The sequence below is a fragment of the Xiphophorus hellerii genome, chromosome 22 (assembly GCF_003331165.1).
Source record: "Xiphophorus hellerii strain 12219 chromosome 22, Xiphophorus_hellerii-4.1, whole genome shotgun sequence".
Taxonomy (NCBI): domain Eukaryota; kingdom Metazoa; phylum Chordata; class Actinopteri; order Cyprinodontiformes; family Poeciliidae; genus Xiphophorus; species Xiphophorus hellerii.
In genome coordinates, this window is record NC_045693.1 from 1,838,837 (window position 1) to 1,856,162 (window position 17,326).

A 17,326-nucleotide genomic window follows, 5' to 3' on the forward strand; every position below is an offset into this window, starting at 1 on the left:
TGTATCTTCCGGACCAGAACCGACTCAGAACCACTTTATAAGACCTCAGCAGCTGCAGCTGTTTCTGGTTCCCAGTGTGAAGCTGAGCCAGGCTCCTGATTTTAAATAATGCTGTTATTGATCTGTGTGGATCAATACGCTGATGTTTGGTGAATTATGTGAGTTTTTTATTGCTTCATGCATTTCAGGATTTATTTATTTGATCTTTTTTTGCTGGAAAAAAAACCTTTAAACAAAAATGTGTCTCATTGTTTCCAATCTTAGACCAAACTACAGAAATTAATGACATGTTTGAATGTAAGTCTGTTGAGTTGAAACCAAATGGGAATAAACAGCAATCCTGGAACAATAAACTAACAAATTTTAATCCTTTTATTTCCTCCTGTTCTTGGGATTTTAACTCACCTTTGACCTTGACTGAAAATACCTTTAATTAGAGGACAAACTGTACAAAATTCATCTGATTTCATCCTGAATTAACAGTGAAACGACCAAAATAAACATGCAGACTTGATACTAAAATAGACAGTAAATTCACTGGTTTTCTTTGTGTAAATGTTGCTACTGAACTCAGAGCGTTTAAAAGACATCGACGGTCTGTTATCGACACAAAACAAGGTAAACTGTTTACAGCCGTGTTCTAAATATACAAGGCGGTGTGTTGATGGCCTGTTGCTCTGCAATAAGTCATCCTGTTTATTTGGTTTGGACGATGAGCCACGCAGGGCTTCCACTGCTTGGCTCCACATCAGGCCCACAATCACTGCGTCTATTTTCAGCCTCTCTCCACTTCCTGCTTGTAGAAAAAACCCAACATGTTGCTGGAGGGAGGAGAGGGGAGGGGAGGGGAGGAGAGGAGAGGAGAGGAGAGGAGAGGAGAGGAGAGGAGAGGAGAGGAGAGGAGAGGAGAGGAGAGGAGAGGAGAGGAGAGGGGAGGGGAGGGGAGGGGAGGGGAGGGGAGGAGAGGAGAGGAGAGGAGAGGAGAGGAGAGGAGAGGAGGAGAGGGAGAGGAGAGGAGAGGAGAGGAGAGGAGAGGAGAGGAGAGGAGAGGCGTGACGTCACGCGAGCTGTGCAGTGTTTTCGTGTGGAGGTGGGTGTCAGATGTTTATCAGACGGAGGCTGAGGAGCTGCGTGGGAGAGGGTGATGGCTCCACGCACCGAGACGCCGGTGTCCTGCTGGCGCTGACGGGGAGCACATTTTATTTTTACTGGAGGTGTTGGAGAGAACGGCTGATTCAAGGGAAGCTTCAAAAACTCAACGCTCACCACATTTCTAATCTGTTTTACCAGAAAAAGACCCAAAATGACATTACCTTACTGCAAAAAACTAATTAAACTCAGAATAAAATGTAAAAAAAATACCTAAAATGGCTCTAGGACAATTATTGCAACACAAAAAATACCTAAAATGAGGAGAAAACATTCATCCATCTGTTATGTTTGACTGTATTTTAAAAGCATTTCCTGCCTTTGTCAGCTTCAAACTGCAGTCTTAGTCTTGGAAGTTTTCATTTTCATCCCAAAACAAATGATACAAAAACTAATTATGAAAACATGTTCTTCAAATGAATCTGTATTTTTATTCTTGAGCTTCGATTTAAATAATAAAGAAAACAAAAAATACTCAAATGTTAATATAAACTCTTTCAGTTGTGATCCTAATTCAATAGAATGTTTTTTAAAAAGTAAAAAAGTCACGATTTGCGGTGAATGGTGGTGAGGAAGACTCTGAGGACAGAGTGGGATGAAGAAGAGATGATTTAATGATGAAAATACAAATCCAGAAAGTCCAAAATCCAGGCAGCACAGATAGCAGATACTAAACACTCTGAGCTGTTAGCCACTGCTAGAAATAAACAGCTAAACAAGACAATACAGCTGTACAGGTGAGACAAGGAACAAGGAACACAGGTGACATTAAACACACAGAGGTAATCAGGGAACGAGACGCACCTGGGAACCATCAGACTCAAGACACAGAAACCCAAAACGAACACAGAAAAACTCAAATCAACACAGAGAAAACAAAATCCTGACAAAAAATTAATAATCAAAATGTTCACTATTGATGAATACATCAGGCATAATAACACTGGAATAACCTAATTAATTATATTTCCACTATTATTGGTTTTATTTTAGATTATTATTTACATATAAGCACAAACAATATGAAAAACTAAAGTGCAGTGACTTTATCATGTTAGGCCATAAACAGGATCACTTCCTGAAACTATCAAAAGTAAACCACAATAATGTTAGGTTGTTTTATTTGTCAGGTTTTTACCATGCTATTCATTCATTTATAGATATTTAGTTAGCAAGCTAAATATTTGATAAGAGACTAAATATCTAGTTTGTAAACTTAATATTTAGTTTCTTCTTTTTCCCCAGATCCTCCATTTTTGTTTAGATCAGAAGAGTTTGAGGTCCAGTCGGCTCCTCCAGCTGCTGATGCACCGGCTGCAGTTTTCTGACCAATCGGTGATCTTTAAAAAGCCTGACCTACTGATATTGATTTTGGTCAATATTGATTTTTTTGTCGAGGCTAAATATAACGACAAGTCGGCAGCAGAGTAAAAGGAAACAGTGGCTCGTTTTCAGAACTTTGCGGAGGTTGATAAGATCGGTGGATCCGATTGATTTACCATTTAATCAGCTGATCTCCCAACATTAAGACAATTAGGCCGATTTATCTGTGCACTCCTATCTCAAGCCTCTGCTTTGCTTTATTGGCTGAATAATGTATTAACATGTTGTTTATTTTTTAGAGAAGTGAACCGTAAAACCACTGATGGGAATCTGACATCATGGTTGAGGTGCTTCCTTTTCCTTCATGTGTGGGAAAAGCCTAGCATGTGGTTTATACATCCGGTTCTGGTGTGAAGCGGGTCGCGGATCCTCTCTTTCTGTCTGCTTTGATCTGTCCAACCAAAACAAATAAATCTGTGAGCAGATTTAAAGGTTTTTATCAGTCAGAGACACCTGCTGTTGTCCCGCCAGACCAGGAAATGATCGTTATTTGGAAATATAGTGTTGTGTTTTTCTCTATTATGTGATATTAAGGCCAGTTTTTCTAACGCCACAGTGGACTGCTGCCTAATTTTTATCTGGAACATAACTCTCCAAATATTATTCTTTTATAGAAATGACCTTTGTTGTGCCATAGGAGGGCAACAGCAGCAAAGATACACAAAGATAAAAAATATTAAATACATAAAAACAGAATAAAGAATAGCATATTGTACTGTAAACACATTTCAACACACTGTGTAGGTTTTAAAAATAGCATTCTCTGATCCAAAGGAATGTATAAGTGGATAGGTTACTTTAACCAGAATTACAAAGTGTGGTCGTGTATTTGTGCTGTAAAACAGACTATTTACAGTAAGTGACATTGATTTTGTTGGAAGCAGTGACAGTTATAGAGTCTAACAGCTGGGAGGAAGGATCTATGTTAACGCTAATTTGGGCACCCAGGATGCAGCAGTTTGAATCTGGGAAAATTTGCCTATCTGCTGATTTTGTTTCTCACAGAGCATATCTAAAATATTTAAAATAAAATGCAGCTTTGGAAGCTGGCCTATCTCGGCTTAATGCAGCTAATCCAGGAGCGCCATTCATTTCCTTAGTCCTTTTTCCTGAGCTACTACTACCAGTTACTGAGATAAGGAAATGTTAGCTTCTAAGGTAGTGCTATGATGGTTTCTACTGTGTGTATTAATGTATATTAAAGTATATTTGGTGTTAAAACAATTAAAATAGGTAGTTATAAGCATTTAGAAGTGTTAAGGATTTGGTGGGCTTATGAAAACATGTTTAACTCTCCAGAGTTAGTTTTGCTCATGTGCTGCGTTATTGAAGACTATAAAAACAGCTGAGCTTTAAAATCAATTGAAAGACTGATTAGTAAAGGAAAACATGTTATCTTCCCCTGGTTTGTTTTGAAATCACCTGTTACAGAGTGCAGGAGGGTCAATGAACGTTTCCTTCAGTCTGAAGGGGATTTTTCAATATGGTGAAAAAACTTGATGTATTTGCTCAACAGTTTCTTTAACTAATGATCTTGGAATCTGTAGTTTTCTATATGTGTTGGGAAAGGCGCTGAAATACTTGAGGTACCTGAGGTCAGTCATGATCATCAATGTGAAGCTAAAAGGACTTATTGTCAATGAAATGGAAGCTATTTGGCTAAAAATGCTAAAGAAATTAAATATGTTTATAAAAGTTAAGGTGATAATATCTTTAGCACTTTTTCTTGGGCATTTTCATTGACCATCTGCAAAATATTTCCACAAAACATAACATAAAACAAGTTGCTGTTTTTAATAATTGAAAAATGGAACAAATTTCTTTTAGTTGGTTCTATAAAAATTATTTTATTTTGAAGAGTGGTGTTGCAACTCTAAATAAATTTGGTTTAGCTGGACTGAAAAGTTGCAAAGGTCACTGACCCCCTGATCTAGGACCTTCAGTAACATTTCTTTGCAGATTTACACAAATTTACACTGTGGAGATTTCAAGCCTTGTTGGTCAGAGAATTTTAACTTCTACCATGTGGATCCAACACTTGTTTTTATAAATCCTTGCAGTTATGTGTTGTATAATCATCTCTCCCTGGAGAATCTTATTTTTTTATGCTTTCTGTGATGCATAAAAAGGCTCCTGAAATTAGACACCAGATGAAACCAGTTTAAAATGGGATCTTCAGGGTCTCTGTTAGTATCAGTCCGACACACAGTCGCTTTTTGTTTCAGTTTCTGATCTATAAGCATCAAACTTGACACAGTTTGACAGAAAGACAACTTGTTTTCCCTGCCTAACCGCTTGTATTCGAGGAATAGCTGGTTATCGCTATGCCGTCTGTGGCATCTTGGGAAATGTAGTGTATCCTTTCGGAAGATCAATCTCAAACTAGCAAACATATTGACAGTAATCATTTAGTCATTTTTTAAATAAAGTACTAAAACTGTATTAAGTCTTCTCTATCAGTATTTCAAGTTAATTTTACTTTGTGACAAGAAAGTAGAGCTTTTTTATCTAAAAAAATATATATAACTACATCTCCCATGATTCTCTGCGTTCGAGCTGCCTGGTGCGGACGTGTTTGACAGTTATTTAAAAATGGGGTTTCGAAGTGACCGTTAAATTCAGATTTTCTGCCTAAAGGTCATAGATTCAGAAATTATTATGAATTTCGTAATTTTTCCCGAAACATTTAAACATTAATGTGTTTATAAAATAACAAAGCTACTAAACGAACATCAGGACGTGTTATACATAAAGTCGCTTTACCATAGAATCGTATTCATTGTAAGTATGATGAATATTCTGTTTAAATATTTAATGTTTAGACTGAAACTTGTTTAATTTTAATTTTGTAAAATCATTTTAAACAGTTCGGTTCCGAGCAAAGATCCTTCAGTTCGAAGCGGTTTGACAGCGGAGTGGAGCATCTTGTCAATAAACTGTCTTTGAAGCTAGCAGAGGGGCTACGGCTAACAGCAGGCAGCGGACCCGGGCAGCTGCGCTCCTGATCCGGGATGATGCCAAGCGACAGTACCATGACTTCCATCGTCCAGAGAATAGCCCGACAGGCTCTGGTCACCTTCAGGAACCCACCAGGACTCGGTGAGGAGAGCGGAAAGTCCTTCGTGGAGAACCACGGTAAGCTGAAAAGCCTGATGACGGAAGTCAGAGCGGCTGACCTGAAGCTCGTCCCGCGGAGAGCCGAGGACAGCGCGCCGCGGCCGAACCCGTACCACCACGGAGTGCCGCCGGTCACCTACATGCACATCTGCGAGACGGACCAGTTCAGCATGGGGGTGTTCCTGCTGAAAAGCGGCGCCTCCATCCCGCTGCACGACCACCCGGGCATGCACGGCGTGCTCAAAGTCCTCTACGGGAAGGTCAGGATCAGCTGCTTCGACCGGCTGGAGCGGCACGGCGGCGGGACGCAGGCGGCGCCGCCGCTGCCCCCGGCGCAGATGGGCGCTCTGCGGCGCTCCGTGCTGCGGTCCTCCGCCGAATACACGGAGGAGAGCGGGCCCTGCGTCCTCTCTCCGGAGCGGGACAACCTTCACCAGATCGACGCCGTGGACGGGCCGACGGCGTTCATGGATATTCTGGCCCCGCCGTATGACCCGGACGACGGCAGGGACTGCCACTACTACCAGGTTCTCACCAATTCGGAACCGAACTCCGCGGACGGGAAAGAGAAGGAGGTCTGGCTCATGGAGATCTCCCAGCCGCCTCACTTCTGGTGCGGAGGGGAGCCGTACCCCGGCCCGGAGGTGCACCTGTGATCCGCCCGGACCGGACCGGGTTAAATGGACCTGGCCCAGGTCCCGTACCGGGCTTCACGGACCTGGCCAGACTTATTCTGGTACCACTTTAGAATAAAGCTCCCCTTATAGATGGCTAATAAATAATTTAGAGATATTAGAGATGCAAATCTTTCAGTGTTCAGAGATTCATTCCGATTTTTAGAATTCAATTCAAAACGACTTTCGATTAAAGCGGTCTAGAGATTCTGTTTAAACTGTTCCTGACACGCCTGATAAAAATATTTATTTCATATATCAAATATATTTCAAATCCATCAGTTTATATTTAAACATAAATATTTTTGTGCATAAAATTCTGTAACTTAAATCTGCAGCATTACGTTTTTCCTTAAGTCAAAACAAACATGTCAAACAATTATTCATAATATAATTTTACAATAAATGAAGCAGACTGAAAATGATTTTTGAGCATTTTGAGTCGATTCATTATTGCGATTCTCTACAGAATCATTTTTTCTGCACCTAGTAAACATGTTACCATTCATCTATTAACACTTAATGAATTATTAGAAACTGTTATTGTTTTATTTAGGCTACATGCTAAATAAAACATTTACAAATGCTTATTGTGCGAAGTAGTATAATAACTAGATAAAATATACAGGCTCAACAATAGTTTTTCTCCTTATCTCCTTTAATTAATGGTTTATAAAGTATTTAGGTAGTAATTAGCATATCTATGAAATATGTATTAGCCATCTGTAAAGAGGAGCCTCATTGTAAAGTAGTTCCATTGTTCTGACCCAAATGAAACATAATTGTGACTCAGAATGTGAGTTTTCCTGCAGGCAGTCAGTCATTAATCTGTGCAGACCTGACCTGTGATCTGCTGCTCCAGAGCTGGACTTTATGACACGCTTTATGTTTTTAGTAATAATTAAACAACACACCCAGAGGAGACGTTTGCTGCTCTGTAACTGAACATTTTCAGACCAGGAGAGATGAATTAAAATCAGCTTTCTTTCCTGATCTCAGCAGTTTGCGCTCTGATTTATCCGTCCATCTGATTCGTTTCGGCCTCCACTGCTGTTTATTCCAGCGTTTGCATGAAGGAAGCAGCTTTGAACCAAGTTATCTCCAGGCTGCAGCCGCCGAATCGTCTTCCTGCTTTCAGCCACAGAAAGAAAACTCAGATTTCTCCTCTCATCTGGACTCTGTGGTTTTTATCTCTGAGATCCTCAGGGAACCTGGATGTGATGGTTGCTGCATTAAATCAAAACTTTGAGATTCTGCTGGGGTTCTGGGTGGTTTTGTGGATCTGTGCAGGTTAAAGCTGTCTGCGTGATTCCAAAATAAAGATAATCAACATGGTTTTGTCTCAGCCTCGGTTTTAAGCTGTGTAGAATAAATAAAACTCCAGTTTTTAGAAGTTCACTTCTTTCTAAAAATGATCTAGAGAGATCGCTGCTGCCACCGTGTGGCGCAGGAGGGAACAGGAAGCAGATAAACGAGCTGATAACTGATAGATTTATGTTCTTTGATCAATGTTTGATGACAGATTGAAGAGATTTGACTCCTGGTATTTAGGAAAGTAGATCAAAACTTTGACATTTTAAATCTGCCCAGGTAAAAATCTCTTCAGTGATTTAATCAGCTAAAATTAATTACAACATAAGTTTTTGCCCAATTTAGATCCTAAAACTAAAAAAAGGTTCAACTAAGAAAATCTAACATTAACATGTAAAGATCTCAGCCTTTCTTCTGGTCTCCATCAGTACGGTGCAAAGCTGATCTGATGATTAATTTTGATTAAAGTTATGAAGATTTGCTCAATAGGAATTTTTTTCCACAGAATTTGAACCAGGTGAAGCTAAAGCTGCTTATTATTATTCTAAGTGCAAAATGTATATATTTTTAATACAGTTCTGGCTTATTTTTAACTCTGAGTGTTATTCTGTCAGAAAATTGTGTTTTTTAGTGTCCAGTGATTTGATTAATGGTTTCAGTTCTTGACCTTTACTGAATACCTACAGGGTGTTTCTTGGATGCCACTTGGTGCAGTCTGGACCTACAGAATATATACAACCAAGGACTTTAGGGTAGAGGAGCCCAGGAAATGACCTACTGGAAGTTTCCTACTGGTACCTTGTGAGTACCTCATAAAATAGCCATGTTTCTCAGCTCCAGACTGGCCTGCATGTTGTAGGTGTTTCCCTCCTGCCACACACCTGGCTTGAATAAGTGGGTGACTAACAGGCTTCTCTTGGTTTCATGAATCAGGTGTTCTGGAACAGACACATCTAAAATACGCTGGGTAGTGATCTCTGAGGACTGGACCTGAGAAACGGTGATCTAAAGGTAGAAGGTGAGTGGAAGAAGATGGAAGTGTGGACAAGTTTCCGTAGACACTTCAGTCTGTTCCCATTAAGAAGTAGTTCATAGAACTGATCTGTACCTCACCAGTCCTGGACTCCCTTCAGTTGTTGGTCCATATGGTTTGGTACAGTTAGGATGGAGCGAATGGCGTCAGTCAACACTGTCCATTGGTTGGGGGACAGAAAAACATCACTGCTTGCAGCGAACATGAGATATACCAGCTCAGGTGTCTTCAAACCCAGGTCTCTAGAGTCGGTGTCTGGTAACTTCTAGATGTGTCTCTGCTTGAACACACCTGAGTAAAATAGTCATCAGTAGAAATCTGGCGATTTTAACTGATTCAGGCATTTGATTGAGGTTTGTTGTACATCTAAAAGTTTCTAAACTCCTTACGGACTGGAGTTGAGAACCTCTGCACTGGTGAGAGTCCGTTTGTCATCAGACTATGGTGCAACAGTAAGTGTTTGGGTTTAACTCCATTTAAACTAGCGGTGGAAACACTCTCCTGTACCGAACCGCACCGACCTGTGCCATACCGCTGAGTGGAAACGAGGCAGTATTATCTAACTGTTCATTAGTCTTTAAACACCAGGAACATACAGGGCTGTGTGTGAGAATATTCACTTTATAAGCTAATGGTGAGGTGCAGACACTTCAGATGCCTGCAGCTTCCTGTAGTTTGAGTCGGTTTGTTGTGATCAGCGTTCAGTAAGTAAGAAAGCGCCAGACGGCCTCCACCCTGTCGGTTTCTCTACTCACCTGGTAAGTACAGAGTTTACACTGATTAGGATTTTAACACTACTTACATTTTACCTGCATAGCAGGATTTTACAGAACTGTTTGTACAACAAAAGTAGCCGTTAAAACCCATCCGTGTCCAGATCTACACAGGCAGACTTTCAGGAAGAAATGCTAAAATACAACATCCAGTAGGTTCCACTTGAGTTAATCATAGGTTAGGAAAGTAACAGACTAACTTTACCCCCAAAGAGATTTAAATGTGGCCTGCAATAAACTTTTAAATACTGTAGTTTGTGCCTCATACATACATCTCTGAAGTATAGAGGTAAGTAGTTAGAAACAGGAATATACCTGACAGAAAGTAACACATAAGTCATCTGTAAATATTTGGTTATATTTACCCTGTAGGTATCATGGTACCTGTACGTATTAGAAAAAGTAGCACATTGGATGTACTGTGTAAATAAATACCTTTAAGTTCCCAGTACATACCAACCAGAAGGTACTGGACCGAATGTACCCACGTTGTTGATAGGGACCATTTGGGCATTTGCCCAGAGCAGCATCAAAAAGGGGGGCACACACACACACACACACACATACTGGATAAAGAGATTAAACATGTCAGATTCACCATGAACATTTTCCTTTTATTCATGTTCTGCCAGCAGGACCTGCCTCCTGGTGCTGATCCACCCGATGCCAAGACTATTCAGACTCTCCCACCCAAGAAATTCGGATAATTCCTTCATTTTACTGCTGATGTGTTTCCTGTTCCTGCTGAGTAGTAACCCGTCTGAACATGCGCAGTAAATACCCCAGATGTCCTCTGTAGGGGTAAACATACACTTTCAGTTCCCCAAAGATCCCTGAGAAATGACTGTAAACCAGCTTCTATCTACTCTGTGCAAGTTCCCTGTAAGATGTACGAACCCTGAAGGCACCATGCTGAGTGACCAGTCTAGTCGTGTCTCTGGTTTCCCCCAATGCAGCCAGAACCAAATCAGTTTTGGTTCAGATTGTCTAGAAACAACAAATCACCAGAACCTCCTGAACAAAACCAACATTTATTTGCATCAACAAGAAGCTGCTTTAGTTCTCGTCACGTTTGCATAAGAAGCTTTTCGGCCTGGACTCTGACTTCTCCTCCTACATTCATCAGGTAAAAACCTGAAATCCAGTGAAAGTTGCAGATCGTCCTTCCAGTTCACTTCCTGAGCAAACAAACTGAAACTGAAACATTCAACATGTCTTCCAGAGACCGAACCACCTGAGCTACGTGGAGGAGGAACTGATTCTACGTTTGACTGCATGAAGAAGTTGGGATTTGGGCCTTTGAGATGACGGAGCCACGTGTTGCTGAGTTCATGTCTAATCTGGGCTGTTTGGGTCCCTGAGAGCATCAGAACACAGACAGGAAGATCCTGGACCAGAACGTGAGACTCTTCTAGCTGCTCAATCTACTCTGTCATCTAAACTAAACTTGGTGGAGGTTTCTGCTCATTGTTGCAGATTAAGTTCATAAATAACGAGATGGTTTTTGCTAAAAGCAACATTTTCTGTGAAATGATGGTAGATTTTAGGAGGCGGAGGACCTTTTCTCCTTCTGTCGCAGGTGGATCTTCATGTGCCTCCTCCGCTCGTCGCTGCGCGCAAACTTCCTCCCGCACTGCTCGCAGCAGAACGGTTTCTCCCCGGTGTGCGTGCGGATGTGCGTGGTGAGGTGGTCGCTGCGGCTGAAGTTGCGCATGCAGATGCGGCACTGGAAGGGCTTGTGGCCGGTGTGGATGCGCAGGTGTCGGCTCAGCTCGTCGGACCGGGAGAAGCGCCGGTCGCAGCTCTCCGCGGGGCACGGGTACGGCCGCTGGTGGACCGGCGTCTTGCTCGGCCGGTTCGGGTACTTCCGGGGTCTGAGGATGGGCCTGAGCGGGAGGTTCTGGTGGGTGGGGAACGCCGCGGACATCGGGCCCTCCACTGCCGCGGGTGGAGCGGCCAGCGTAAAGTTCCTGATGGTGTTGAGCGGCGTGAGCGGCGGCGGCACCCTGAGCGGGTCCAGCGGGTACTGCAGGGACTTCCGGTCCGGGAAGGCCGACTGGAGGTCCCGCTGGCAGCTCTGCTGGTAGAAGCCACCGTACTCGGGCATGATGGAGAGCAGCGCGGGGCCGTCCGGCTGCGGGGGGTGGTAGGACCCGGAGCAGGTGGGCGGCGCCAGGTAGCCCGAGGCGGACTGGTCCTGGTACATCTCCCCGCTGCAGGAGTAGGACGGGGCGGGGTGGGGGTGCGCGTACATGTGGCTGATGTCCGGCGGGCCGTGCGCCATGCCGCCTCCTCCTCCAGGTGCGTAAATATCCGGCGCGGACCCGGACTCCGGGGCGGCTGCGGTGATGTCAGCGCTGACCACGTTGATGGGGTCTCCCGGTGCCCACGGCGCTCCTGCCCCCCTGGAGTCCACGGAGAACCGCCCGGTGAACGTGCGTAAAGTGGCCGCGTACTGCGCCAGATCTCCGTGGATCTGCAGCTCAGGTGTTCTCCTCCCCTGGAACAGCAGCTCACCTGGAAAACACAGAAAAGAGACGTTATGGTCAGCACCTGCAGGTCGCTCTGACGCAGCCAGGTGAGTCAGCTCACCGCCTCCATCCTCCTCTCCCACCGGCTCTTCCTTGAACACAGTCAGCCCCCCCTCCGCCGTGTCCACCACAGAAACTCCCTCCAGCAGAACCTTCGCGCTCATCCCGAGGATCTTCAGCGGGTCTCTGCCACGGTGTCCCCGGTTCCCTTCATGCTGCCCGCTAACCCCGCTCCTTCCTCCGCCTCTCTGCTCGTTTTAACGGCTCCCACGCGGCTCACGATGCTTATAAAGGGGATCTCTGGGTGTCCCTTGACGTCACTGACCAAATATGGACTTGGCCTTAAAAAAAAGAGGGAACTCCAGAAATAGAAGAAGTGGAGCCGCGGTGAGGACAGAAGCCGGATTATTAAAAATAAAAAGACCAAAGTGGTTTTAAATGAGACGTTCAGGTTTAAGTCACGGATTTATTCCCCAAGATCATCACGCGTCATTTTCACGATTTTTTTCAGAGGGAAATGAGATGCGGGATTCGGAATTCCGGCCGCGTGTCTCCATAAAAGGTCCTCCGGTGAGGCGGCAGGAGCTCCGGCTGCTTATATGGCCGCAATCCGGCGGAGCGGGACCAGGAGCGGGGCCAGGAGCCCACACACCGCCGCCAGGGAGCAGATGGAGGCCGGCCTGGACCCCGAGACATCCAACCATCTGACCATCCAACCATCTCACCATCCAACCATCTGATCATTAAACCATCACACCAAAAGTCCAAAATGAAGGTGGCCTAGTCAAAGTCTAATCTGACAAATTATGAGCGTCAGAACCTCTAACAGGTTTTCATCCTGAATCTGATACAGATGAGTTTCTACCACGTGATAAAAACTCATCTGTATCCAGAAATGTTTCAGCTGCTGCTGGTTGGTTTTTATATTTTACATTAATTAATTAAATCATGATTTGAAAACTGCATTTTGATTTTGCTCTGATTATCTTTGTTAGTTAGATTTTATGTCTAAAGGTTTTGTTGTGACATTAAAATGTCAGACTGGCTGTTTCCCTGAACTCCGTGGGTTTCCCCCTAGTGGCTGCTGGAGGAACTGCCCACTCTTCCTCTGCTGTTTTCTCCTACTGCTCTCCTCCTCCTGCATCATCAGTAGTTAATGCTGCCATAACTTGACTCAGTTTCTGAGAGTCCAGGTCTGATGGCTGACCACTCTGGTTCTGGTTCTGGTTCTGGTTCTGTTACAATGGATCCATTCTGTTCTGGAGTCCAGACCTGACTGAATATCTGGGACCTTAAAGTTGATGTAGTCCAGTTACATCCTGAACCGAGGCCTTCGGTTTGCACCGGTCCCTCATCCTGAGCCGTCGTCATGGCAACACCAGAACAGAATGGATCCATTTAACAAGAAGGAACCTCCTGCAGAACCAGAACCGCAGTTCCACTCAGAATCATTCTGAGGGCCACAAATGGCCCCGAGCCGCACTTTACACACCCTGATCTAAAACCATCCCATAATACTATAAATACTATAACTGCATGTTTTCACTAGTTCACTCCTTACATTCACTAGTAATGTAAGGAGTCTGTCCACATCGGCCTGCCGCACTGTTCAGATTTTAACTGGTGAAACTGGATCCAGTTCGGTCTGATCTGTTTGTGCTGAATCTGAGAGCAGGAGACTCTGCAGCCTTTCAACGCCCACAGATCCAAAAATGTTGCCGTGCATTGTCGCTGTGTGGCGAGCCGCCCACCCCGTGGCAGATGGGGGTTTGGTAGCAGCACACACACACACACACACGCTCACACACACACTCACACACTCAGAGTGCAGTGAATGGAGTCAGAAAACACACCCGATCTGACGTGTAAACCCTCCCACACACTCCGGTTGCTCTGCAGCAAACAAACTGGATCTCCTCTCCTGTTCCTGTCAGATTTTGCCGCAGCTCATCTTTATTTTCCGCTCTCTGTGCGCCAGCGCGCCGCGTCTCCGTGGGGACGGCGCCCTCGTCCACCCTTCGCCCACGCTCCTGCGGGCCGCCGGGGCTCTGGGGGGTTTGTGGTTTTGTGTGGAGCGGCTCTGGGTGTCAGCCGGGGGTCCGGCGGCCCGGCAGAGCCCGCCGCGCCGATTAATCATCTGTCATCTCGGGGTTTTTGTTAATATGGATCTTTGTCTTCATGTTGGGCCGCAGCTCTCCGCCTGCTGCCCCTCTAACATTTTTACAAACACAAAAACAGACAGAAACGCAGCAAACCGCAGGTTCTGAAGGTGGAACCTGCAGCAGCTGTCCGAGCCGCCGTGACCTTTGAGGCCTCGGCTTGACCTCATGTTTAAACCCAGAGATGTTCCCGATTCTTTACCATCAGATCTGAACCTGCATGTTTCTGTTCTCACTGCCAGATTCTCAGGTTTTTATCCGTTTTCCTCCAGTTTGAAAGACGCTTCAGGTCTGAATCTTCATAAAATGAAAACAAATCCTTATTTGTGGGTCGGATCCGTCATCTGGACTCATTCTGGCCTTTTTTAGAAGCAGCTTCCCTGCGTGGGTCCACAGCCGAAGCTGAAGCTGAAGCTGTGACTCACGGTGGAGGGAAAACCTCCTCCTGCTTTATTCCTGCTTTAGTTTACAGTTTATTCCTGGATTATTTCTCTGGTTTATTCCCAGTTTGTGAGAATAAACTGGTTTGCTGCTGGTTCTGATTTTGGTCCCTGCTGTTCAGAGGACCAGTGGAGTCGGATCGTTGCTGATCGACTCTGGTTGCATATTCGTGTGAAGGTATTGACTGCTGGGGGTCGGATGATAGAGCGAAGGATCTGCATGAGTGAGAGGCTTCAGAACCAGAACCAGGCCCAGATTATTTAGCTCTAAACAGACTGTGGTTCTGGTGGGCCAGAACAAAGAACCAGAGGAGTCCTGACAGCCCAGCTGCTCTTATTATGATAGTTGGTGGATAAAACAGAACAACTTCTAGTTTGAAGAAGCAAAAATATTCATCAGTTTGATTTGAAACAGAAAAACCTGGTTTCTATTTTATGAACAAAAGTCGTGTTTTTACTTTCTGACACTTTTTAAGTGTTTAAATTTCAGATTCTTTCTAAGTTCAACATAAATTACATTTTTTTAACTTAAATTTAAAGTTGCACAAACTTTTGGTTAAACTACCAAAACAAAAATGAATGAAAACGAGAGAAACTCCTGCAGATCAAACCGAGTAAAATAGAGAAAGTAATCCAGAGTTTTCCTGCAGGTGTTTCTAAAAATCTGGAAATAAAATGAACATGGAAAACAACAAATAAGATAAAATTATTATCATTTATATTTTTAATAGATCATATAAAAATCTATTTTTAATGATTTAAAATCTATTTAAATAATCTATAGCTTTAAAATATGGATTTAGTTTTCTGTAATTTTTCAGATTTCTTTTTTTCCATTTTATTCTAGAAATTGGTCAAAATGTCTCGTTGTAAATCTATTATTTACAGATTTATATCTGCAGTTAAAACTCTGGTGAACTTTGTTTTATCATCCTTCAGCTGCCAGATCATGAATATATAAACTTATTTTATGTTGATAAAGTTATGATTTTCATCTCTAGAAGAATAAAAGAAGCATGAATAAAAAACAAATGAACATTTCTCCATAATTAACTAAATATTTAATATTTTATCTGATTTGCTGCATAAAATTCCTACAAATGAAGTTTCATTAATGATTAAATGTTTTTCATTTTAAGAGAATAACTGATGGTTTTCTGTCTTTTTCCATCTTTTTATTTGAATATTTTTGTGCTTTAATTCAATCTAAACTCTAAAACCTGCAGGATAAACGAGTCTTTGTGTTTTCCAGCCCATAAAGACGCCGTGAAGCAGAACCAATAACTAAAAGCAAAAGGTTCATTTAAAGGTTTTCCAAAAAGCTGAACTGAAGATGAAACTCTTTAGGCTTAGTGATGCATTTTAGAGCTTCATATTCACATAAATCTGTTAAAAAGACTTTCTGCAGTTTTCTCCTCCACTTCAAAGAAACTATTGTCAGAAATGTACATTTCCCCATTTTTTTACAGTGAAACATGTTAAAAATCAAGAAGTAAAAAGTTGATTTTCATGAAAATCTTCCAGCTGTGACATCAGAGCAACATTTGAACTTTCTTTTGTCCTTCTTGGGATTTTGCATTTTGAATAAAACATTGAAAATGTTCCACTTTAAACCAAATTAAACTGACAAAAACAGAAAACACGGCTTCAAAATGAATAATCGTCATGAAAATCATCTTTATTCAAGTTAAACTTTTAGTTGTTTTGAAGCATTTTTGTGCCTCCTAATTGAAACTTGAAGGAAATGTAAAAATATTAACGTTGCTCTGCAGAAGCTTAATCTGCTGTTTCCTAAACAAAATGAGAGAAACTGAAGGGAAAATGTGAAACGTCCATGTTGGTCCGTTTGGATGCAAATCCAAAAAAATCAAACAATAAAACGTCTTTTCTTCTGGGTTTAGTGATGACGACGGTCTGTCGTCTTCCTCCTGCATTTCCATTTCTGTTCCTTAAACTTTAAGCAATTAAAATTAAACAAACCCTTAAAATAATTTATTCCTTTTAATTCTTATTCTCCCGTTTTTACCAGGGAACAAATTAAATAACCTCTACAATGATTTATGCATGAATGAGTTCATTTAGTGAACTTCCAGCTGTCTTTATTGAACCAAATACTAAAATTATTTCCAGGTTTTCATTTATTCATATTAAGGTTTAGAAAGCAAAAACTGAAAAGTGGATTTTAACTAAAAATCTTCCAGCTGTGACATCAGGGCAACATTTTGATCTCAAATTGGAGCAAAGGCTTCAAATGAATGAAGACGATAAAAAAAGTCAAAAAATCTTTTCAAAACACAAAGTATAAAAACTTATTTTTGGATTATTTGTCTTAAAATAATTAACAGATCATTTGCATCTTTTTTCTGACTTTGAATTAAACTCCAATAAAACTATTTTGTTTTTCAGCCAATAAAGAAAACATGAAGAAACTTTGCAGGTTAAAGTTTCGTTTAAAGGCTCTAAATTGTTAAATCTGTAACAGAAATGTGAAAAACCTTTTTTAAAAAACCCAGGAAGACTTAAAATATTATTCTGTTGCATTTTGAAGCTTCATTTCTGTTAAAAAGAGAATCTGTGCAGCTTTGTCCTAAACTTTTACTCGTCTTTCTAATGCATGAAATTTAAAAAACCTCTAAAGTCTGAAGAATTTATGCTTTTTATTATATTTTATCCACTTTTAACTTAATATATTTCTAAAATGAACAAACTGGAGGTGAACTTTTACGCAAAATGTTCCAGTTTTGACGTTAAAGCTG

General features: G+C 42.2%; 2 protein-coding genes across 2 annotated transcripts; one reads left to right on the forward strand and one right to left on the reverse strand.

The window, feature by feature from the left end:
* Positions 1-5,049: 5,049 nt before the first annotated feature.
* On the forward strand, positions 5,050-7,318 carry LOC116713785 (2-aminoethanethiol dioxygenase-like). The gene is made up of 2 exons (XM_032554049.1): positions 5,050-5,313; positions 5,400-7,318. The coding sequence occupies exon 2, from the start codon at positions 5,544-5,546 to the stop codon at positions 6,303-6,305; it is 762 nt and encodes a 253-aa protein (XP_032409940.1). The 5' UTR covers positions 5,050-5,313; positions 5,400-5,543; the 3' UTR covers positions 6,306-7,318.
* Positions 7,319-10,033: 2,715 nt separating this feature from the next.
* Positions 10,034-12,251, reverse strand: LOC116713617 (early growth response protein 2b-like). The gene is made up of 2 exons (XM_032553822.1): positions 12,033-12,251; positions 10,034-11,957 (listed from the first exon to the last, which is right to left on the reverse strand). Exons 1-2 carry the CDS (start codon positions 12,133-12,135, stop codon positions 10,984-10,986), a joined length of 1,077 nt encoding a protein of 358 aa, XP_032409713.1. The 5' UTR covers positions 12,136-12,251; the 3' UTR covers positions 10,034-10,983.
* Between the last annotated feature and the right edge of the window lie 5,075 nt (positions 12,252-17,326).